The 26,795-nt window shown below is 38.4% G+C and overlaps 1 protein-coding gene across 1 annotated transcript in view; it reads right to left on the bottom strand.

Annotated features, from left to right (window-relative positions):
• Positions 1 to 230: 230 nt before the first annotated feature.
• The window catches only part of LOC138364371 (uncharacterized), a 44,573-nt gene continuing 18,008 nt past the window's right edge, over positions 231 to 26,795 (bottom strand). Inside the window, exon 2 of the mRNA XM_069323987.1 lies at positions 231 to 520. Within this exon, the coding sequence (XP_069180088.1) occupies positions 266 to 520 (255 nt within the window). The 3' untranslated portion in view covers positions 231 to 265. The remainder of the gene's footprint in view (positions 521 to 26,795) is intronic.

A 26,795-nucleotide genomic window follows, 5' to 3' on the forward strand; every position in this document is an offset into this window, starting at 1 on the left:
TAGCTCTTTCAGTATTAGGGTATTTCTTCATCGTCAACAAACATCATTTTATTTGTGTTCCTTCAGCAGACTCCATCAGGACATTTCTACACCTCAAGTATGCACTTAAGACTATAAAGACTCCAGAGTTTTTAGTAAACTTAATATATTTTGTTTTCAGACACATTACAAAAGAATTATTGTAAATGAACAAATTACTTTGGTGTTAATTAGAAAAACATAGTTTGCGTTTGCTTAATGTATTGCACTTAAAATCCACACTACATTATAAGTGAATGTATAATATACTGACTGCTAAAATGGCTTGATCTCCTCCATAACGGGAGGTGCCAACAGCGTCCCTGAACATGAGGTCCCTGATGGTAATGAGTTCACTGGCGTTGATGATGTCTTGGTCCCAGCGAGCTGCCCAAGTCCCACCCAAGATAGGCGCACCATGTTGTGGGTGATCCCGCATCACGTGCAAATGCTTCCCTGACGCCAGCCAGGCGTTCACTGCCGCCTGCTCTCGCTCACTCACCTGCAGAAGCCACTTAACTTTACAGACATAACATGGAATATAGAATTTGTCAGAAAACCTCTTGACTCATGGGAATTAGTTAGAGGTGAAGACCCACATCTAGCTGAGTACTTGTGTACCTTCAGCAACCCGTTCTCACACAAGACAGCACATATATGACTTAATGCTTAAAGTCAATATGTTGAATATGAATTAGTAAATATGTGATATATTCCCAGTTACTTTTTTTACCAAGGCCCAAACTCTTCCTCACGTACCAATTTACGTGTCACAGTACCCGTCCGTCAACATAGATAGCAGAATATTCGTGATTGGTTCAATTATAAGGAAAATTGTAGTTTTTAGGTCCCACATGGGTTGTGAAATTTACCTACTATTGTCCATGCTCTTAGAATATTACAGATCAGCTACATCCTATTGAAGGCTCGTAGTTTTGTTTTGAGAAATATTAGTTGTTCTTAGTAAATTATAATAAGCACTAAAAATTATTACATAGAATAACAGTCCTTCACCAATCAATATTATATAACATAGTTTGTGCTTTACAGATCTTTAAAGGATGTTTTGTAGGAACGCTAACAGAAAACGATGTTACGTTGGAATGTCTATGGGGTAAACTACTGCAAACAGGACGGTATTGTGTCTACTATACCAACTATAGCTAGGATGGGTATATTGTCACCTACCGCCTGTTAGGTGGGAAAGGGGTCCAATACCACCCACAGGATGGGTATGAGGGTCACATCCACCCACAGGATGAGTATGGGGATCACATCCACCCACAGGAAGGGTATGGGGTCCAATACCACCCACAGGATGAGTATGGCGTCCACTACAACCCACAGGATGGTTATGGGGCTCCAACCACCCATAGAATGGGTATGGGGCTCCAACCACAAATAAAATGGGTATAGGGTCCAATAACACCCACTGGATGTGTATGGCTCCATTGCCGCGCGTCGAGCTCGAAAACCGCAGCATTCATCTCAGAACCATGCCCATTCACGCAGATTCCTTAATAAACGTAAGAGTTTTATATGTCACAAGAAAGATAGAAATATAAGCTTCATTCTAAATACCTTACCATGGGCATATTTAAATTTAAAGCGAAGATACGTGTACTTTTATAATAGCCGAGCTTTAACCCCGGACAGATTGATCGACCGAGCAACTCTCTCTCAGAACAATGTTTATTTCACGTGAATTCGTTAATAAACATATATATTTTATATGTCTCAAGAAAGGCAGACATATAAGCTTCACTTTAAACACTTTACCATGGACATATTTAAAGTTCTAATGAAGATACATGTATTTTAAAAATTACGGAGCTCCCACCCCGCACAGACTGAACGACAGAGCAACTCTCTCAGATCAATGTTTATTTCACGTAAATTCGTTAATAAACACAAATGTTTTATATGTCTTAAGCAAGATAGAAATAAGAGCTTCATTTTAAATACATTACAATAGACATATTTATAGCTCAAGTGAAGATACATATGTTTTTATAGTAGCGCTCAGTAGCTTGTCGGGCATGGAGTGCAGACGCCTACGCACTTGCAGATATATTGTATAATTAACAAAGATACGTTAATAAAGCCTAAAATCTTATATGCCTCCAGAAAGACCGAGATATGAACATTATTATAGAGATCATTATTATAGAGAGAACTTCTCTCTTCTCCTTTCACCAATCAGCCCGGCAGATGTTGTGTCCATCATACATTCTCTAAAAACCAAGGCAGGGAACACCAGTGAAATTCCGTCCATTGTGTACAAGAGAGCCTCCCATGCCCTTGCCCCACCCATAGCACTACTGTTCAACAAATCTATAGAGTATCACACCTTCCCTGATATCCTCAAAAAAGCAAGAGTAACGCCAGTCCATAAAGGAGGCAATCCGGCGGACATAAACAATTATAGACCAATATCAAATCTACCCATTCTATCAAAAATATTTGAAAAAATTATTTACAAACAGCTCTATTCCTACCTCGTAAAATTCGACATACTCAGCCCCTGCCAGTTTGGCTTCCGGTCCCAAAAGAGCACCAATGATGCAATCATTAGTCTACTTGACATTATCTACTAAGCCCTTGACAAAAATGAGTTTCCGATTGGACTCTTCATTGACCTAAGAAAAGCCTTTGATACTGTTAATCACAACTACCTCTTACTTAAACTCCAGCATTATGGAATCCGAGGCCTTGCCCTTGACTACATCCGATCCTATCTTAGTGACAGACACCAATATGTAACCATCAATGATACAACTTCTTCCACTCTACCAATTACCGTTGGAGTGCCACAGGGCAGCATCTTAGGACCTCTTCTATTTCTTATATATATAAACGATCTGCCTAAATGTCTCTAATATTCTCAAACCTATATTGTTTGCTGACGATACTACCCTTATCTACTCAAACCTCAACCCACATACACTAAATAATGTTGTGAATAATGAATTAAAAAAAGTCCACTTATGGATGTCAACGAACAAACTAACATTAAACATCGAAAAGACTTACTACATCTTATTTGGAAGCAAATCATCAAATGCAATTCAGCTACAGATAGACAACATTAACATCAGTAATAAAAATGATGGCAAGTTTCTTGGCCTTGTCGGAAAATCCGACACCATTTAATAATCATACAGATAATAGCTGTATTACCAACAAGTTACCCATAGAAAACGTAACTTGTAGTGGAATTACCGTCTATAGAAAACGGGATATCATCACCACACACTATTATAATTCACCAGCTATTCTGCTGGGAATTATTCTTAAATACATTAGTCTTTGGACTTTACCATCATAAAAACATCTTATATAAATTAACTTAATTATCAATATTAAAGTAGAGTAAATGTGACCCTTCTATCACTTTCTGACATTTGGAGAATGTAAGCCAGGCGTCAGAGGGAGGAAGGAGGGCAGCCATTGTTGTGTCACCTCCGAGACGTGTGGAGCAAATTTAGCTCCTATCATATCTGGACAATGTCGGCCAGTAACGTCAATAGTATGGAGTGTTAAACAGCCATTGTTTATAATGAGACCAGAGGCTCACACGGGAGCAAATTCGGCTCCTGTTAATTTTACTTGGACGTAGTGTTATGGAAACCAAAGGTACCATCTCCAACACGATGTCTACAATTCAAGTTAAGTGTTCTTTCCGAAACCCATGTATCTTTCATTTATGGCCATTAATGTCATTATATAGGGTGACCCGGTTAGAGCACGTGGAAGCCTCAAACTAAAGGTAATTAAGCCAGGTCTTCATGTTCCATGTACAGTTTTCTCTGAAATACTTGTCATATATAGGATTCTAGCTTCACAGCTAGCGCACTTTTGACAGGTCAAGACGAGGATGCAAGATTTTGTGCACCAGTTACTGGGTGATATGGAAGCTACCTCAAAGAGGATAATTTGGTGTCTACACCCTAGTTATACCTGGTGGACTAACCTGCTGTACTATAAGATAAGGAACCTCTTCAATGTATGTAGTTAATTTTGTAGTTTGATTGGCTGCATATATATAAACTAATAAACCCCCCCTAATGTGTAGAGGATCGATTTGTGAGATTATGAGATTATTGCAGAAATACAGTCCACTTATCATTATACAAATTGCTATCGAAGTATATAAATTAACGTAAATATAAATTCATATAAATTAAATAAATATAAATCTCACAGGTCGGTTCCCACATTATTTGGTCCTTCGAACCGGATTATTCGGTCCTTTGAACCCATATTTGGTCATCTTAGTACCGGATGAACCAGTTAACCAGTGGATTCATTAAATATACTAGTGCAGTGTGATTTAAACAAAGCCAGTCAAAGACAGCGGCGAAGCCTCGTGGGAGCTCAGGAGCCTCCCTCAGCCCAGATCAGCTTCGTCAGCGGTTTCATGCACACCCACAGATTTGGTGGAGTGTTATTCTGTGAAATGACAGCGCTAATATTGAAGCCAGCCAAATTAGTGACTGTGTCTTCGCGATATTGTTCACGGATTTCGTGGTGTTACATTTCGCGAGAGATTATCTACGAATTTTGTGGACTTTATTTCGCGAGGTCACTAATAATATTTAATACTTCTTGATAATATTAGAAGTTTCATAGAGGCTAATTAAGAGGCTATTATCAATAATTGTGTATATTATTTCTCCAAAATAGAGAATTATTTAATATATATTGCACTAGTGATCACAGTATAATATTTACTAATTGCCAACCCACAACAGGGTAGGATAAAACCATTGACTAGTTGAACTATTATCGTTCATCCTAGTCCCATTATTACCATAGTCAGTTGTACTATATTGATCAACCTAACACCATTAATGAATGGTCCAGACCCTATTTTGGGTGTAAATTTTATCAACTCGAGTTGAGTTGTGTATATATAATAATTTACTTATGATCATTACACCTTTGAGTGATTAATTAGTGTCTCTACCATCCTAGGGTGATATAGAAGAGCTAACCTAAAGGTACTTCCAGTGACACTGGTTTATCACTCAAATTATTAGTGTGTATGATTGTGTATATATATAATGTGTATTAATTTTAAGTGCTAACCTCTAGTAGAGGTAGGATTATTGCCTAGTGAGTGCAGAATTTACCCTAGGCTACCATCAGTGCTTGTTCAGTATTATGAGCGACCCAAGTACAAGCCCCACAAGGCTTCACCAACGAGCCAGTATGGATAATGCAGGGAGAATGAAAAGAACCCTTGCAGGTCTTAAAGGCCACTTAACAAGACAGATCAAGAAATGTGAAGATTTGTCACAACAATCAACAGTTGATTATGCTGACCTGGAAAGCTATTATCAAGCAGCTGCAGGTAAATTTGAGCAAATCAAATGCCAAATGGCTGTCCTTGTGGGGACAGACTACTACCATCAATTCATCGGTAGCCCTACTAAATATCAGGGCATAACCATGTTAAACTCTGCAGGAGGTAAATTACTCTCAGGCCCAGTATCAAGCCTGAGGAGACCTATGCCTGCAGATAAACAATACCAATAGAGATCTAAACTTGTCAGCTGATTATATTTCTCCAGTAGCATTATACTAAGGAGATTACAGCTGACTATACCAACAGAGGTGATGTTAGTATCATCATTTGAAGCTGAAGATGAGTTCATGAGGCCTCAGTGGCAAATCAGTGAACAGTAGCCTAAAACAGCTACAAGTCACTGCGACCAATGTCACTGAACCCACTGCAGTCTCAGAACCATACTTTACTTTAATGATGAGCTATTCAATCTTCTGAATCAATTAACTAAATTAAACCCCAATAAATCTGATGACTGATTTGATACATTTATTATTTAATCAAGATGTATTCCATGGGCCTCAGTGTTTATATATCAGTGACCAGTTACCTGAACAAACTTCAAGTTATATCTAATGTCACTGATCTCACTGCAGTCCCTGAATCATACTTGACTGTAGTACTTGATCACATTCAGTCTTCTGGGTTAAATAATATGTAATAAGGCTTGAATATTAGCCTTTCAAGAGTTAACAGGGAAATGAGATCGCATTAGACTTCTAACCCCTACAACTCTAGTACGGGATATCCGTCCTGTACGAACAGACACACAAATGTGTGATTACTAACTACTAACATCAAATTAATCTAATAATACGAAGGAGGAGTATCGGTGTTTGTCTGTTCTAAATAGGACTTCGACCCGTGAGCAGCCCCCTGGGGAATTATGTCGGAAAATCCGACACCATTTAATAATCATACAGATAATAGCTGTATTACCAACAAGTTACCCATAGAAAACGTAACTTGTAGTGGAATTACCGTCTATAGAAAACGGGATATCATCACCACACACTATTATAATTCACCAGCTATTCTGCTGGGAATTATTCTTAAATACATTAGTCTTTGGACTTTACCATCATAAAAACATCTTATATAAATTAACTTAATTATCAATATTAAAGTAGAGTAAATGTGACCCTTCTATCACTTTCTGACATTTGGAGAATGTAAGCCAGGCGTCAGAGGGAGGAAGGAGGGCAGCCATTGTTGTGTCACCTCCGAGACGTGTGGAGCAAATTTAGCTCCTATCATATCTGGACAATGTCGGCCAGTAACGTCAATAGTATGGAGTGTTAAACAGCCATTGTTTATAATGAGACCAGAGGCTCACACGGGAGCAAATTCGGCTCCTGTTAATTTTACTTGGACGTAGTGTTATGGAAACCAAAGGTACCATCTCCAACACGATGTCTACAATTCAAGTTAAGTTTTCTTTCCGAAACCCATGTATCTTTCATTTATGGCCATTAATGTCATTATATAGGGTGACCCGGTTAGAGCACGTGGAAGCCTCAAACTAAAGGTAATTAAGCCAGGTCTTCATGTTCCATGTACAGTTTTCTCTGAAATACTTGTCATATATAGGATTCTGGCTTCACAGCTAGCGCACTTTTGACAGGTCAAGACGAGGATGCAAGATTTTGTGCACCAGTTACTGGGTGATATGGAAGCTACCTCAAAGAGGATAATTTGGTGTCTACACCCTAGTTATACCTGGTGGACTAACCTGCTGTACTATAAGATAAGGAACCTCTTCAATGTATGTAGTTAATTTTGTAGTTTGATTGGCTGCATATATATAAACTAATAAACCCCCCCTAATGTGTAGAGGATCGATTTGTGAGATTATGAGATTATTGCAGAAATACAGTCCACTTATCATTATACAAATTGCTATCGAAGTATATAAATTAACGTAAATATAAATTCATATAAATTAAATAAATATAAATCTCACAGGTCGGTTCCCACAGGCCTATTCCTAGACAAGAGACTCAACTTCAGCACCCACATTCAACACATAACTAAGAAAGTCTCTAAGACAGTTGGTATACTCTCCAAAATCAGATATTATGTTCCTAACTCTGCTCTCCTCTCACTATATTATGCACTAATCTACCCCTATCTTAATTATGGTATCTGTGCATGGGGGTCTACCACTGCAAACCACCTTAAGCCCATCATCACACAGCATAAATCTGCTATCAGAATAATAACTAACTCTGCTTTCAGACAACACTCAGCTCCCTTGTTTAAATCCCTAAACTTGCTAAATATTAACTCCCTCCACACATTCTCTTGTGTCAACTACATTTACAAAACCCTGTTCTTAAATGCAAACCATGCTCTGAAACTCTCCCAGGACAGATGTAATAGGACCCATTATCACCACACCAGAAATAAATATCTCTTTGATATCCCCAGGGTCAAACTTAATCGGTGTAAACACTCTATGCAAATTAAGGGACCTAGTCTATGGAACTCACTCCCTAGTGAATTGAAAAACTGTAAAACTTTTGCCTTATTTAAAAGCAAAACCAAAAAGTACCTAACTTCATCTATTTAGTTTCCTACACTGAGCATTAAATTTGCTCTGTACCTAGTGTTACCCAATCTCCTAATTGTTATGTAATATCAAACAACCTTATCATTGTGTTCATTGCTGTCTTCTTTTATGTGCTAGCCATATGCTGTATTGTGACTACCAATTTTTGTCAACTACCATCCAAGCTGTCATTGCAATCAATCTTATATTGTTTCTGCTGTATTGTGCCTACCAATTTGTTGTCAACTACCATTTTAAGCTGTCATTGCAATCAATCATAGCTACCTATGTGCTTTAATATACTGTACCTATAATTTTCTCTCATCTTCTTTTTTTTCATTCCATGTAATCTGTTATCATTTTTTTGTCTATAAATTTTGCAAGTATTTACCTCCTTAAAATTTTCTTAGATTAAGGACCTGCCCGAAACGCTGCACATGCTAGTGGCTTTACAAGACTGTAATTACCATATTTGTATCCTCACATTCCTTATGTACATTCTTGTATATGCATAAATAAATAAATAAATTATGATTTCACCAAATGAAATATATCATGTTCGAGAACAAAGATATATCAATTTTAAATTAAGTTTCGACTCTTGCTCGAGCGAGAGAGAGGGAGCGACTCTCGCCCCATCTATTGGAGATTCTGTCCACTAAAGACCCAAAGCTACTCAAACCCTCCTAGCATTATTTAAGTAATGAAGTAATATGGTATATTTACTATAATGTGGGTGCTGAATGCAGAACATGAGAAAACATATATTTACTCCAAACTAATATAATTTCATTATGAAATAAGTAAATAAGTAGCATCAAAGGAAGTCGACGGTCCAAGCGTCAATGTTGTGGAGCGACTTATCCAAGATATATCGTTGTTTGGAAAGTGTTTGTTGGCATATCCAGTTGTCGCACTTCTCTGCACAAATTATCACAAATTTAAATTATAATGTTAACAAGTAGAATACGTATTTTTAATAAAATCTAACATAACTAGCCAGAAAACATTTAACATTTATTAAAAAAATATATGTTTGGAAGTTAAATCGACTTCATAGGACTTCATAGGAGTTTTGTTATATATACTCGTTATTCGTTGACATGCGTTCGCTACTTAAACTACCATGTACTGTACTTATGTAAAATCTCCCATGTCTCTTCGCTCATCTCACCGAACCCTACAGGCTCTTTGATATATTGTTTAGTTAATTGAGATTCACAAATAAAGCTTATAATTGTATATGTTATCAAAAAGGCAGAGCCCATCCAATGGGCTGCGGTGGATAGGTTACAATCAAGTCGTTTTTTGCGTTTTATTTAGAGATTAGATCTTATTGGGTGCGGAAAGATATTCATATTTTAAAGAAGGCTTCTTGGCTGATGCTCTCCATTGATGGAAAACATACAACCTTTGAAAATCAATGTTAGTTTGATCTAGATATTGTAATTAACGCAGTTACCTGGTGTTATTCTTCACCTATATCTTTTTCTGGTTAATCCCTATTTACATTATGCAGTTCAGGTTTCGTCGCTAGACTATAGTTTTTAGTTTAGTTAATTTATCACATAATGGGTTCAGGGACTAAAAACACAATTTATTTATCTAAGCAAGTTACAATCTTGAGGAGCTAGCCACAAAATTCATAACACATCGTCACATCAACAACGTGGGTTCGAGATCGACCACAAGTACAGTTTCTAAATTAAGCAAATGCCATATGTGGAGAGCTAGTGTCACAATTGATATGTTTGTCCTGCACATTTCCACAGTGGTTTGCTTGGGTTCTTTTAATTATCTTAGATACCATTGAAGAGAACCTCCTAGGTACTATAGTGTATATATGCTGGTAAGAAGTATAATTATCCTGAGAAATAGTGTAAATTATGTTGTACGAGTGCTTCCAGTTAAGGAACATAGCTCATTTGTGTGCGCGTGCTTGAAGAGGAAATGTTATCCCCCCCCCCCCATTGTAAATATTTGTGGGTTTCAGACCATACAGTATTACAAGTAAACATTAGCAATAACAATTATGGAAAGTTCCTTCACCTATACATAGACAAGAGACTGAACTTCAGCACCCACATACAACACATAAGGGGATGCTCTGAGAGAGAGAGAGAGAGAGAGAGAGAGAGGGAGAGTAAAATTATCCACTGAGGTCTGATTAAGTCCTTTTGGGGACCTTAATCATTAGGACGTCCAATGATTAACGCAAAGTGAAGCGTATTCAGATGGTATATTGACAACATTCAGCATATCTCATAATGACCTAGTAGCACTTGGTGCACAAATACCTTTTCCAAAGGAATCGCAAAACATAATTAAACACAACTGTACCGTACAGTGTTATATATTTATTTCAGTTTGAACAATTTTTAACATTAACATTCCAACATTCATTTTAGCAAGTTCTCTCAGAATGACGTGTGGGTTAGCAATGTCAAAGGCTGACTTAAGATCTAGGAAAGTGGTATATGACCTATCAGTATGCAGGGTGAGGAATGTGGTAATACAGTGATGTACACTCTTTCCACGCATAAAGCCATATATCTGGGGAGACAACATATTAATAATTTTGTAAAGGAGACGGTTGAGAACCATCCTCTCAAGACACTTATAGAGACAACTAGTGAGGGAGATTGGGCGAAAAGCACTCTGCTGGTGAGGTTTAGGAATGGGAATAATAACACTGTTGGTCCATGACTTAGGAAGCTCCCCAGTTACATAGCTCATATTATACAATTGAAGAAAGGTATTCCCTGGAACTAGCAGAAGCATATGCAGTATGCCGTAAGTAACTCCATCCTCCCCGGGTGATGTAGCTTTGCCTTTATGTAGAGCAGAATCTAGTTCGTATTCAGTAAAAGCATGTCACAGTCATCCTCTTGATGAAGCATGAAGTCAAGGAACCTTGCCCTATCAGTATATCTATCATTTAATTCATTCTGTGAGGGTAGAGGAAGACTGTCAAAGCTGGAAGTCGTGGCCCAAGCACCAACAAGCTCATTTGCTCTGTGCAGAGGATTAGGGTACGAGATCTCTGCAGCATTTTTTCCTTTGATCTTGTTGATATCCTTCCATGCCCGACTTAGTGGCGTGTGAGAATTGAGACCACGAACAAAAGTTTCCCAGTGTGTCTGCCTCAGCTCCACCATACGTTCCCTGGCCTTAGCCAGAGCCGCTTGAAAGAGCCTAAGCATTTCAGCAGTGCGGGGTCCTTCTATAAGCTAGTCCAATTATTCTGGCAGTGCGTTTTAGTGCATGCAATTTAGAATCATTATAATAAACATAAGTGCTATGACCAGTGTAATTTGGGTTACGTGGCCTTGACGATGAATCGAGTGATTCTATAAACTGCTCGATAGTACCTGTGAGCTCATTGTTAAAATCTTCAACTGATGAAGGCTCAGATGAACTGCACCAATCTGACACATGAGCAACAAGATTGTCTCGTTGATCGATGGGCACAGACAGCCTCTTCCGCTTGAACACTCCACCAGGGAGGATAGAGCTTCCAATGCTTACAGTTGCTAATATGGCCAGATGATCAGACGCCATAACTGGCACTATTGACGAGGCGCACACGGTGTGGGAGACGTTGAAACCGAGACATAGATCAAGAATACCTCCGTAGATATTCGTCGGTTCAAGGTCACCCACAATCTGTGCATCATCGTGACTACCTAATAGTGACACCAGTTGGTTGCCGTTACGATTACTGAACTGCGAATTACCCATATTCCTATGTCTAGCGTTATAATCACCTTTAATGATGGTAGGCTCAGTCTGAATACAGATAGGAAGGTCAGCAGAATTAAAGTTACAAGGAGTTGATTATTTAGTACATAGTTGTTTTTCTCTTAAACTGGATGATAAGGGGGAGTCTTTAACGTGATTGGGAATACATACATACATACATACATACATACATACATACATACATACATACATACATACATACATACATACATACATACATAAATACATACATACATACGTACATACATACGTACATACATACATACATACATACATGCGTACATACATACATACATACATACATACAAAATACATACATACATACATACATACATACATACATACATACATACATACATACATACATACATACATACATCCATACATACATGCATGCGTACATCCATCCATCCATACATACATACATACATACATGCATGCATACATACATACATACATGCGTATATAAATACATGCGTATATACATGCGTATATAAATACATACATACATACATTACATACATACATACATACATACATACATACATACATACATACATACATACATACATACATACATACATACATGCATGCGTACATACATACATCCATCTATCCATACATACATACATGCATACATACATACATACATACATACATACATACATACATACATACATACATACATACATACATACATACATGCATACATACATGCATGCATGCGTACATACATACATGCATACATACTATACATACATACATGCATGCATGCATGCATACATACATACATACATACATACATACATACATACATACATACATACATACATACATACATACATACATACACGTCCAGTCAGAATATAGCTATTTCGGGACAAAATCCAATACAGTTTATATTGGTGAGACGCCACTGTGATGAGGAGTTTAAATATCACAGGAACTGTAGGTTAATGTGTGACATAAGTGAGGTTAGATGAAGCATCTACAAGCATCAGCTGGAGGCTGATGGAGTGTTGTGGAGGCTGGTGGTACTATGTCCAGATGTTGGAGGGTGGATTTGACTCTCCCACCCTCCCTCCCCCCCCCCCCCCCACATTGACCGCAGTACGTCTAAGGTTACTTTCCACTCTCGCTTACCAAGGGTATAACCCCCCCCCCCAACACACACACATGCATCAGATTCTTAACTTACAATATTTATGATTTACCAATTTATGTTACTACACTGACTCTCAATTTCACAATATTGTATAAACTTTGATGAATCGCTAGTCTATGGGTCATCCAATAATGTTAGCAGACTTCTAGATGTTACCACTGCTAGGATTAGGCTCAGCTACAAGTACCTCTGGGAATTTGTAACATCTGATGATGTAGATTTGACTAAATGTATACTCTGTCAGCAGAACTATTCGCATACTTTGCGTCATTATATAATGGAATGTGAAAAATCGCGGAATTTAAAGATAACAACATCAATAGTGTCCATGAAATGTGTAAGTACTTCATTCATAATGATGTGCTGCCCGAAATCTTAGCGAAGTATACAAAATTTGCTTACTGTAGGTAATGCATACACATGACTGTAAAGCTGCCGCCCAGTTGGGTGGGTGTGGAGCACATGACTGTAAAGCTGCCGCCCAGTTGAGTGGGTGTGGAGCACATGACTGTAAAGCAGCCGCCCAGTTGGGTGGGTGTGGAGCACATGACTGTAAAGCAGCCGCCCAGTTGGGTGGGTGTGGAGCACATGACTGTAAAGCTGCCGCCCAGTTGGGTGGGTGTGGAGCACATGACTGTAAAGCTGCCGCCCAGTTGGGTGGGTGTGGAGCACATGACTGTAAAGCTGCCGCCCAGTTGAGTGGGTGTGGAGCACATGACTGTAAAGCAGCCGCCCAGTTGGGTGGGTGTGGAGCACATGACTGTAAAGCTGCCGCCCAGTTGGGTGGGTGTGGAGCACATGACTGTAAAGCTGCCGCCCAGTTGGGTGGGTGTGCAGCAAGACTAGTAACTGTGGGACTCACCATAAATGTAAAGTGCCCTGTATAGTGACTGTTGTGAGCCTCTTGTTGAATCACTTGTGACACAAAAGATTACTGATGTGTGTATTTGTGGTGGTGATTAAATATGTATGTGTATGTATATATGTATACGTATGAATATGTACATGTATGCATAAGTATGTGTACATTAATAATTTTGTAACTAGCGTCAAAAGATTGTTATTTGCTTAGCTAAACGAACTAGAGGGTTCAGTTCCTGAACCGATTATGTGCCTCTGTAATCCTTTACACCACCGCCCACGGGATGTGTATTATGGGGTGCATAATAAAGAAAGAAAATGAATGGACCGAACCCCACAATTCATTTAGCTAAGCAAGTTACAATCTTGATGAGCTAGTTACAAAATTCACTATAAGTCGTCACATCATAAATGGGTTCGAGATGGACCACAAGTAGTGCTTTACATAATTTATCAGTATTGTGCAGCCTGTGATCCCCGCCTGGCTGGATACTGATACCTAGGTAATTTTCATGTGTCCGGACACCGGCAATAAGGTGGTATTATTTATTTAACTTAAGATATATATATTTTTAAATGTTGTCACATTAACGGCTACATCTTCCTTTCTTCTGACATATAGATTTTTAAGATTAATTAAAATATATGGAAACTAATTATACAATTTATTGGCTGGTGTGCAGGGCTTCACACTCTCAGAGCTAGCCATCAAGTAACTATCAAAACGCATATATCTTCGTTTTCACTTCAGTTATATTTATGACAAAGGATTTTAAATGTAGCCTATATTTCTACCTTTCAGATAACATAAATATTTTCGTTAATTACAATATCTAGATCAAACTAACATTGATTTTCAAAAGGTTGTATATTTTCCATCAATGGAGAGCATCAGCCAAGAAGCCTTCTTTAAAATATGAATATCTTTCCTCACCCAATAAGATCTAATCTCTGAATAAAACGCAAAAAACGACTTGATTGTAACCTATCCACCGCTGCCCATTGGATGGGGGAGAGGGGGTTATGTGTAGGATAAACATATCAATTGTGACACTAGCCCTCCATATATGTCAGTTGCTTAAATTATAAACTGTACTTGTGGTCGGACTCGAGCCCATTGTTGATGTGACAATGTGCATTGACTTTTGTAACTAGCTTATCAAGATTATAACTTGCTTGGCTATATGAATTGTGGGGCTCAGTCCCTGAGCCCATTATGTGCCTCTGTAACACTCCACTATCGCTCATAGGATGGGTATGGGGTGCATAATAAATGAACTAAAATAAGCTCTGCCTTTTTGATAACATATACAATTATAAGCTTTATTTGTGAATCTCAATTAACTAAACAATATATCAAAGAGCCTGTAGGGTTCGGTGAGATGAGCGAAGAGACATGGGAGATTTTACATAAGTACAGTACATGGTAGTTTAAGTAGCGAACGCATGTCAACGAATAACGAGTATATATAACAAAACTCCTATGAAGTCCTATGAAGTCGATTTAACTTCCAAACATATATTTTTTTAATAAATGTTAAATGTTTTCTGGCTAGTTATGTTAGATTTTATTAAAAATACGTATTCTACTTGTTAACATTATAATTTAAATTTGTGATAATTTGTGCAGAGAAGTGCGACAACTGGATATGCCAACAAACACTTTCCAAACAACGATATATCTTGGATAAGTCGCTCCACAACATTGCTGCTTGGACCATCGACTTCCTTTGATGCTACTTATTTACTTATTTCATAATTAAATTATATTAGTTTGGAGTAAATATATGTTTTCTCATGTTCTGCATTCAGCACCCACATTATAGTAAATATACCATATTACTTCATTACTTAAATAATGCTAGGAGGGTTTGAGTAGCTTTGGGTCTTTAGTGGACAGAATCTCCAATAGATGGGGCGAGAGTCGCTCCCTCTCTCTCAATCGAGCAAGAGTCGAAACTTAATTTAAAATTGATATATCTTTGTTCTCGAACATGATATATTTCATTTGGTGAAATCATAATAATGTTCATATCTCTGTCTTTCTGGAGGCATATAAAATTTTAGGCTTTATTAACGTATCTTTGTTAATTATACAATATATCTGCAAGTGTGTAGGCGTCTGCACTCCATGCCCGACAAGCTACTGAGCGCTACTATAAAAACATATGTATCTTCACTTGAGCTATAAATATGTCTATTGTAATGTATTTAAAATGAAGCTCTTATTTCTATCTTGCTTAAGACATATAAAACATTTGTGTTTATTAACGAATTTACGTGAAATAAACATTGATCTGAGAGAGAGTTGCTCTGTCGTTCAGTCTGTACGAGGTGGGAGCTCCGTAATTTTTAAAACGATTCTTCGCGGCAGAGGATCGCATTCCAGGGACCTGCCCGAAACGCTACGCGTACTAGTGGCTGTACAAGAATGTAACAACTCTTGTATATATCTCAAAAAAAAAAAAAAAAAAAAAAAAAATACATGTATCTTCATTAGAACTTTAAACATGTCCATGGTAAAGTGTTTAAAGTGAAGCTTATATGTCTGCCTTTCTTGAGACATATAAAACATATATGTTTATTAACGAATTCACGTGAAATAAACATTGTTCTGAGAGAGAGTTGCTTGGTCGATCAATCTGTCCGGGGTTAAAGCTCGGCTATTATAAAAGTACACGTATCTTCGCCTTAAATTTAAATATGCCCAGGGTAAGGTATTTAGAATGAAGCTTATATTTCTATCTTTCTTGTGACATATAAAACTCTTACGTTTATTAAGGAATCTGCGTGAAATAGGCATGGTTCTGAGATGAATGCTGCGGTTTTCGAGCTCGACGCGCGGCAATGGAGCCATACACATCCAGTGGGTGTTATTGGACCCTATACCCATTTTATTTGTGGTTGGAGCCCCATACCCATTCTATGGGTGGTTGGAGCCCCATACCCATCCTGTGGGTTGTAGTGGACGCCATACTCATCCTGTGGGTGGTATTGGACCCCATACCCTTCCTGTGGGTGGATGTGATCCCCATACTCATCCTGTGGGTGGATGTGACCCTCATACCCATCCTGTGGGTGGTATTGGACCCCTTTCCCACCTAACAGGCGGTAGGTGACAATATACCCATCCTAGCTATAGTTGGTAAAGTAGACACAATACCGTCCTGTTTGCAGTAGTTTACCCCATAGACATTCCAACGTAACATCGTTTTCTGTTAGCGTTCCTACAAAACATCCTTTAAAGATCTGTAAAGCACAAACTATGTTATATAATATTGATTGGTGAAGGACTGTTATTCAATGTAATAATTTTTAGTGCTTATTATAATTTACTAAGAACAACTAATATTTCTCAAAACAAAACTACGAGCCTTCAATAGGATGTAGCTGATCTGTAATATTCTAAGAGCATGGACAATAGTAGGTAAATTTCACAACCACTGTGGGACCTGAAAACTACAATTTTCCTTATAATTGAACCAATCACGAATATTCTGCTATCTATGTTGACGGACGGGTACTGTGACACGTAAATTGGTACGTGAGGAAGAGTTTGGGCCTTGGTAAAAAAAGTAACTGGGAATATATCACATATTTACTAATTCATATTCAACATATTGACTTTAAGCATTAAGTCATATATGTGCTGTCTTGTGTGAGAACGGGTTGACCTTCAGATGGTGTTAACACACAGTAAGGAATTACGATATCAGTATGAAATAATTTTAAGTAAGTAAATAGATATTAAAACTACATATTAAGCAAGAGATCATACTAATATTGGGGGCCGAACATTTTCAAAGGATTAATCATGATAATGAACGTGCGTACACGAGTACTTCTTATTAAAAATGTGTTGAATGTACTTCCGGCCATATAGTGTCATCGGTCTATGCAGATGCCCTCGTATACCCTCAATAAAACAGAGGAGTCTCTCTGGTTTTGAAAATTATATTATAAAATATGAGAAAATCAGTAGGAGCCATGAGGAGGATTAGGACTAATGTTCTGGGTACTCACAGGCGAACACCTCAGACCACTACACCACAACATGGTCAAGAGACATGCAACCTGGGATTCAACTGAAGCCTCTAGGGTTCTTGAGGCTTACACTAAGTCTAACCAAGGTTTCACACATTGCTCCCTTACATTCTGGCTTGTTGTCTAGGAATTCTACCACCTACCCTTCTCCTCTGGGTACTCCCAAGGCGTTTGCTTGGGATTACCCAGAGCACGGGTTCAAATCCTCCCATAGCTCCTACTGATTTTCTCATTGATACGTCATATTAATGTGATTTTTTTTTGTGCATTTCAAGAGGTTCCTTTCCACCCGTCCCATCCCAAATCCTTATCCTGACCCATTCCATGTGCCAAATATTCGTAAGGGATTGGCGCTTTCTCCTGATAGTTGTCTTCCCTTCAAAAGAAGTGTAGGAGGAAGAATTTCTAGACTAAAAGCCAGCGTGTGAGGGGTCAATGTGTGGCACCCTGGCTAGACCTCACGAACCCCAGAAGATTCAGTTGAACCCCAGGTTGCAATGATTTTGACCATGTCCTGGTGTAGTGGTCTAAGGTGCTTGCTTGAAAGTACCCACAGCATAGGTGCGAACCCTCCTCAGGGCTCCTACTGATTTTCTTATTGATATATCACGTCAATATGATTTCTTAGTGTATTATAAATTATTAAAAACAAAACAAATATTAAAAAGATAAAATAACTGCACTTCGTATATTCTAACTCAGTAATAGTTACAAATACTGTACTACAAATGATCAAATGATCTAAGAATAAAATGAGATAGATGAATAATAAACAATATTGGTACATAGATCAATATTTTAAGCATGTAGCCATAGCAGTTTGCGAGAAATGCAAATCTTATGTACTCCCCACACAGGGCATTACATGTTCAGTATGTAAATACAGGTTCCATCCTACCTGGGCACAATAAAATAATAGCAATAGTGTCAGGAAGGTCATTTGCCGCTGAATATTTATAGAAAATAAACTGATATGCGACAGTTTTATAAATGACTAGCAGTATCCGGCCACGCGTTGCTGTGGCTCAGCAACGCATGTGCGTTGTTGAACCACAGCAACCTTCCCTGTCCCCCAGTCCTCCCCACCATGCCCCCCCCCTCACCCATCTCCTAGGCCTCAAAGCCATTCCCCTCTCCACCATCCCCTCTTCCTTCTCACCATGCCCCACTCCCCTGCCCCTTTGTCCTTCTCACCATTCTTCATTCCCCCATCTCCTCGTCCCCACAATTACCCCCTCCCTTGTCCCCTAGTCCGCCCCACTATCTCTCACTTCTTTCCCCTCTTCATCCCAACCATTCCCCACTCCCTCATCCGATGCCTTCCCAAATGATCTGATGTTCCCATCAGAAAATTGGGAACATCAAGTGATCTGATGTTCCCATCACTGATATATAAGACAAACAGTTAAAATATGAAATGAAAATATGAAAAAAAAAATAAACTATACTCACGAAATGAAACGGTATGCAATTCCAATGGAATTCACACAAAATAATTAAATAGAAATGAAAAATAATCAAAATCTATGAAAATTCAATTTTCAATGCAATTAGAAACATTGAAATGGAATTGTAACATATTTAATATAGCATGTGTGTTGCTCTTACATGCAACAGATGGCGCTGTTTGTCAACAAAAGCATAGTTTTACCTGTCACAGGCGTGGCACCTATATTTATATACTTACGAAATGAACGGTATGGTAAACAACACAGCTCAATTCCAACACAATGTCACACAAAATAATTCAATAAAAAATTAAACAAATCAAAATCTATGAAAATAAAATTTATCAATGCAATCGGAAACATTGAGATGGAATTATTGACATATTTAGTATAGCTTGAATGTTGCTATTACGTGCAACAGATAGCACAGTTTTCCAAAAACGCATGTTTTTAACTGTCACAGGGGTGACATCTTTATAGTAGGTATATAAAAAGACGCACCTATTCAAGTGCAACGTTGTGTCAAAATTTCAAAGCAATTGGTGAAGAACCTTTGGAGATTACAGCGTGTGTTGCTCTTACATCCAACAAATAGGCCCTGTTTTTCAAAAAAACATGTTTTTTTCCTGTCGCATATGAGGCATATATATAGTAGATATATAAAAAGACACGCCTATTCGAATGTAACGTTGTGTCAAAATTTCAAAGTAATTGGTAAAGAGGTTTCGAAGATTTCCCTCACATGAAAAAACAGTTTTTCAGAAAAAGAATGTTTTTTTTTTTTTTTTTACCGTCACAGACGTGATATCTATATAGTATGTATATGAAAACCTGGCCGGATGCGAATGGAACATTGTGTGAAAATTTCAAAGCACTCGGTGAAGCACTTTCGGAGATAAGCGATTTTGAACAAACGAACATTTCCATTTGTATTTATATAGATAACCAAACCACACACCACAGGATGAGGAGATGACGAAGTTTCGGTCCGTCTTGGATCATTATCAAGTCGATTGAGTCAACTTGATAATGGTCCAGGGCGGACCGAAACGTCGTCATCTCTTCATCTTCTGGTGTGTGGTCTGGTCATCATATCTTCAGCCACGTTATTGTGACTCGTCGTCTGCAGCTTTACAAATGATACCTAAACACAAGAAATTATTTTTATTAAGAATTTTCCAAAGGCAGTCACTAAGTGGGAAAATAACAATATGCACAGAGATGTGCCAAACTGTCACACACGTCCAAGTCCAAAAACAAAAGACCAGAGATCAAGCATAGGGAAAAGCAAGTGAATAAAACAACAAATGAGGAAATGGAAATAGAAGATACATCGAACGACATGAATGAATTAGATTTCATGAGCAGGAAACTTACTCTCGAAAACATCACACCCAAATAATCAATACAAGAGCTACAGGAAATACCAGATCTGAAATTGTGATGTACCAACCAAGTGCAAATAACACCACAATAGGAAAAGTAACAAAGAATTACCAGAAATACATCTTCATTTATATTCTTTGCTAAATTATTAAGGGCACTTAATATCTCCACAACTTACAGGCAGTGAGTGAGAGAATGGATCGAGAGAGGGTATTTATGGACACTGGTAGTCCAGAGGGTTTGAAGGAGTTGTGGCTTATTAATAAGTGGACTAGTCTAAGGATCCTTAATGTTATAAAATAAAATGTACATATTAATAGAATCTTGAGCAAATCCTAGCTGTTTTAGAGTTGAAGTTGGTGTCTGGCAGTCTGTTATTAACTGAGGTATGCAGCTCAAAGGTAGCTTCAATTGTCATAGGTGTTGATAGCTCTCTCTCAACTGCCTGTGTAATAATTCCCATTAATGATATGATTATGTTATAATAATAAAACAGCTAAGGCGCTGATAAGTCTTAATTGGCTAACTGATATAGTGACACATCTAACATAATTTATCTTAACTGTATATCATTTATCTCCAACTAAATGCAATTATCATTATAGACATTAATTTATTTATTAACGTTAACATATAGTGAGTAGATTGTATTTTGTGACTTTGTAATTAATATTACTTCATTACGAAGATAAACAAGTACACCAAGGTTGGGGATGATACTCTACGTCCTGACTATCTCTGTATCCACTTAGGTATTGTTTTATCTAAGTATTTGAACGGATGAATACCAGTCTCGATAGTGAGGTGTGACTGTGTTGTTGTTGATGGCAATGGTTCTGTTTCCTCTCTACACACGTTGTACTAACGCTTCTTTTGCCAATGTTAAGGACAGTCTTGAGCCACTAATTAGGTAACCTAATGCAGGTTTCATGATACTATATATTACAACAGAGTACTAGCAAAATGCGTTTTTGTCTCTAATATTTATGGAAGTCAAGTGTGTGGCTCTAGGTAGCTATATTTACACTGTTACTGGTAAGGGTCTGTGATGGTTGGCTGCCCGCCATTTTAGAACGAGAGTTGCCCTTAAAGTTATTAAAGAAAACGGTTTAACGATCTGAATTTCTCAGTTATTTTATTGTTGTTGTTGTTGTTGTTGTTATTGTTTTAGATTCAGCTACACTGAACAAAGGTTCCAAGTAACACGAGCTATGATGAGCCTGTAGTAGATTTCTCTAACTAATACCCTTTAGGAGTTTGTCTTTATTTAGTTTGCAATTTGATTATGCGTTTTTTCTAAAAGAAGTGACAGTTCTCATGGTTTGTGTGTGAGATTGTTAATGAAGTCATGTTTTGCTGTTGTGAACCTAACTTTTGTGAGAGCCTCGTGGCTCTGTTCTAAATATTACCATAGAGGAAACATGTTTTCCTTTGTATAATGGCATACTACCAATATATAATGATATAACATATTTAACATTCTTCCCGGGGCGGGGGTCAGATCTCAATTTGGAGTCCTCTTTAAAGGACTGATGCGAGTCAAACTATACTTACTCATCGTTATTTGGATAATACATTCATAGGTTGTGTTTACACTTCTGTGCCAGAGCTGGCTGTGGGCGGAAGTGTTGAGACTGGGGGGTCAGCGTGGTGTAGCTGGCGATGCTTAGGGTTTTGACCCAGAATTTATCCGGCCCACAGAATCCAATTGTCCTAGTTTTTCAAATGGCTTCGGGGAAGTGGAGATCATGGAGATGGTGGTGGGTCGAGGCGGTGGTGGTGGTAGATGGAGGTGGTGTAGGCAGTGCAAATGGTGGAGGAGAGGGGAGGAGTGTTGTAGTGGTAGTATATGTTACGTTGAGTAGTGGGGATTATATATGTATATATATATATATATATATATATATATATATATATATATATATATATATATATATATATATATATATATATATATATATATATATATATATATATATATATATATATAGTAGGCATCCTTCAGTCTCGGGAGACTATGGAGTTGCGCCCTAGTTGTCAATCCTGGTGCAGCGTCTGGTGTGACTGATGAGGCCAATCCGAGAGTGGCAGTCCATCCCACACCGAGCACAAACGAAGTCCGATTCTGGTCTGTCTTCCTGGTTACCGGCTTTCCTTCTCTGTCTCTTTGCCTCCGATTCCTTGGCAAGTGACTCCTCGAACTTGGAGAGACCTCGTTGAACAGACTGCCTCCAGGCTGAACGGTCTGCAGCCAGTGTCTCCCATATAGCAAGATCGACGTCCATGGCTTTCAGGTCCCTTTTGCATACGTCTTTGTACCGTAGCTGGGGCTTGCCTACTGGACGCTTTCCCTGCCTCAGCTCTCCATACAGGAGATCCTTGGGGATCCTGCCGTCGCCCATTCGCACAACGTGCCCGAGCCAGCGCATTCGTCTCTCTTTCAGCATTGTGTACATGCTGGTGATTCTTGCTCTCCCCAAGACGTTGTTGTTTGTCATCTTGTCCTGCCAGGTGATGTCCAAGATGTGTCTAAGGCAGCGCATGTGGTAGGCATTCAGCCGTCTTTCCTGACGGGCGCGGAGTGTCCAAGACTCACTGCCATAAAGGAGAGTGCTCAGGACACAGGATCTGTAAACCTGAATCTTAGTATACTCAGTTAGCCTATTGTTGGCCCACACTCTCTTTGTCAGTTTGGACATGGTAGTAGATGCCTTACCGATGCGTTTGTTTAGCTCCGTATCAAGAGAGAGGGAGTCAGAGATTGTGGAGCCCAGGTACACGAAGTCGTGAACACCTTCCAGTTTGGAATCAGAGATGCCGATGTCAGGTGGGGAGTCCACTCCTTGTCCCATGACTTGTGTTTTCTTCAGACTGATGGTGAGTCCGAAAGCCTGAGAGGCCTCGCTGAAGCGGGTTATGAGCCGTTGGAGGTCTTCAGCTGAGTGGGCAGTGACTGCTGCGTCGTCGGCAAAGAGGAAGTCGCGCAGACACCTCAGCCGAACCTTTGTCTTGGCTCTCAGCCTGGCGAGGTTAAAGAGCCTTCCATCCGACCTGGTCCGGAGGTAAATGCCTTCCGTGACAGATCCGAAGGCGTGCCGCCTTCGGATCTGATATATATCCGGATCTTCGGACCTTCGGATATATATATATATATATATATATATATATATATATATATATATATATATATATATATATATATATATATATATATATATATATATATATATATATGGTCTAAACAATTACCAGTATTTACTCATTTGTCTGCTGAACCTAAACTTGTGGGCAGGGCTCTTGTATGGTAAGTAGCTGGAAAGAGTCCACAACTGGCCGCTGCAGGCTCGGCCCCCAGTGAACTATCTCAAAATGTCCTATTGTCTACAAAAGATAATGGCAGTCTAACCAGGCCCACTGAGTGAGTGAAAGAAACAACAACAATTTATTGCAATAATTTCCCACACACCTTTATAACAAAGTTCTTGACAATGGAGGTTACTTTACTGTCCTCTACTCACCATGTAATAGAAGCATGGACTCACGAAGGCAAATACTAGAGGAAATAAAGCACTCTGTTAAACCGTTATAGCCTTGCCAAAAACCGGTACAAACACTCCAACTAGGTCTCTCAAAGAGCACTCTATTTGAACTTGGAATGGTCTGTGTGTAGCATTTTCAATGGTAATACAAATTATAATTAGAAACGGTGGCGCAAAGTACAAGAAGAGGATGTACTGATATTTAAAGGTACAGCTCGAAGTGTAACATCTCCACATAACCCGACTTTGCTACAATGTAATTTCTTCTCTTGATCTCTAGCAGCGTTAACCAGAAAAACTCTCACACTGCAACTGTCCTGTCCTTAAAGTCAGCTTTGCCAATTACAACCTAAATACCACATAATTTAATAATCCTACTGGCTATGTACTGCTAAGTTACTTACTGAGTACAAAGTCTAAAACATAGCCAGTAGTTAACACATTCACAAATAATCGTGTCCCCGTCAATGCCGTCACAACCGGTAGTCATTAAACGGATAAACCTTATGCATTCTATTTGCTTTACTCTCCAAATGACTTGTTAATTTACAAATAGACCATTCTGGTCGTAACAGTGTAGAAGGGACGTTGTGGTAGTGGAGGTGGAGAGGGAAGAGGTGGTAGTGATAGTGGAGGTGGTGCGGAGTTATGTGGATGATTTAATTATGTATTTCAATTTAAATGCAAGTGGATTGTATATTGGTTATTGTTAATAATTTCTAGTGGTCTGTATAATATGTTACTTTCCACACATTTAACACAGTTGAGGCTTGTTGCAATGTTAGTTAATAAATTCAGATCATAAAGTTTATCTGGTAAATTGTGGAAATTAAATGTAGATATACTGCTCTGCATTCAATCCTTGAGCTACTTGGACTGTAAACACAAAAAATCACTTTTCACAACATGAGAGTCCTGATATACTGCCACAATCTATTGCCAGAGGAATAAAATCAGAGTTATAATTAATTAATTGATTCAAATTAATGTGATGTGGGATCTGAATTGTGTTAGTAAAATGCCATTCTTAGCTGGTAAGATTATTTCTTAAGGTGTAGTAACACGTATTGTCATCAATAACCCAGATAAATTGTATACATGCTGTGTACAGTTAGAGTCGCTGGTGTGTTATGGCTACCGCCAGGGTACGTCTTGATCTCCACTCCTGTCGCCAATATGTTATGTATGCGGGAAATATACAATTGTTATGTTTACACTCTCACTGTTATCAAATTGGTAGAAATTTTCTTATTTTGTGCTTAATTGTGTATTGGGACTCCCATGGTCTTATCCGGCACCAAATTTTGTCTACCTCCCAATATCTATAATGAAGCCAGACTACTAAAAATACTGAGAACAAGATACTTAGCGCCTGGGAGGGAAAAAATCTGTGGATGAAGGCAGCTAACAGCCAGGTACTTCAATGTGCGGCATAAACGTCCTACAGTGAATTATAAAATACACTCTGTGTCACGATTCCCTGTGGTGTTGGGGAGGACCACAATGGCCGAGCGAGCTGGGTTACGGGAACCTCTTCCTTCCCCACATTCTCGTTTACGTCTCTGTGAGTATAAATGGTTATTAAATTGGAAGTTGGCCTTAAATTCAAATTATTACAGAATTTGAATTAAATATATTAATATGAATTATATATAAGGTATGGATTTAATATCTGTATCTTAGTTTATTAACGAGATTTTAAGAAAATTATTTAAGTTACTTAACTGTCTCATAGTGAGAGTAAACAGCTGAGGAAATCTAAAGAAAGAATTGTGTAATCCTAAATGCACATATTATTTAAAGTAATTACTTCAGAACAGAGGATTAATCATCATCGCTGTAATAGTATGAATCCTCATGCTTATAGGTAGCAAAATCTTCCTACAGGTGATACTGGTGAAGGTGGAGAGGGGCATTGGTTGTGGTCGAGTTGATAGTGGAGAGAGGATTGTGGTGGTGGTCGTGGAGAGAGCCCGATAACCACCAATGTCACCACTGCTCTCCTGTCCCCTGCCACTCAGAGCTCGGCTCTACGCGGAAGTATTTTGCCGGATAGTGCTTTCGTCTCTAATAGAGGCCGGAATGGTGTTCAAGAGGAACAGGATCATCTGATAGAATCAACAGGTAGTCGCTGGATCGATGCTTAACTGGCTACGTTAGCCAGTTAAGCAGATCATCGTGAAAAGAAAAGACTTACGAAGATTTAGAAAAACTGAAAAGAACAATGAAAGTATACATAGATGGAAGAGTGTTACGTTGAACTTAGTTGATGTGTGCAAGTGACTTTACAACGATTCCAACCATGTAAGAACATCTTAATACCTAGTAACGTGATTCTGGAAATCTAGACAAAAATTGGAACTAAAAAATAATACTTGTCAATATCTAGAAAAAATAGGTTGTCTTTTGAAAATGTGTCTAATAGGAAGTGCATACAAAAGTGTCTAGTAAGGTGTTCTCTTGAAAACCTTGACACACAGTTGTGGAATGGTATCTAGTAAACATTTGTTCTTGAAAATGTCCTTACCTATAAATGTAACTTTTTATTTGTTCAACGGTTCAATTGGGTAAAGAAAAACTTTAAGTGAATATTGGTGCTCTTGGCTGAACAAGTGAGTAAACACCTCCACTGCAGTGTGCTCTGATAGGAAGACTCTGAGATATTAGGATT

This window comes from Procambarus clarkii, chromosome 2 (genome assembly GCF_040958095.1).
Source record: "Procambarus clarkii isolate CNS0578487 chromosome 2, FALCON_Pclarkii_2.0, whole genome shotgun sequence".
Classification (NCBI taxonomy): Eukaryota; Metazoa; Arthropoda; class Malacostraca; order Decapoda; family Cambaridae; genus Procambarus; species Procambarus clarkii.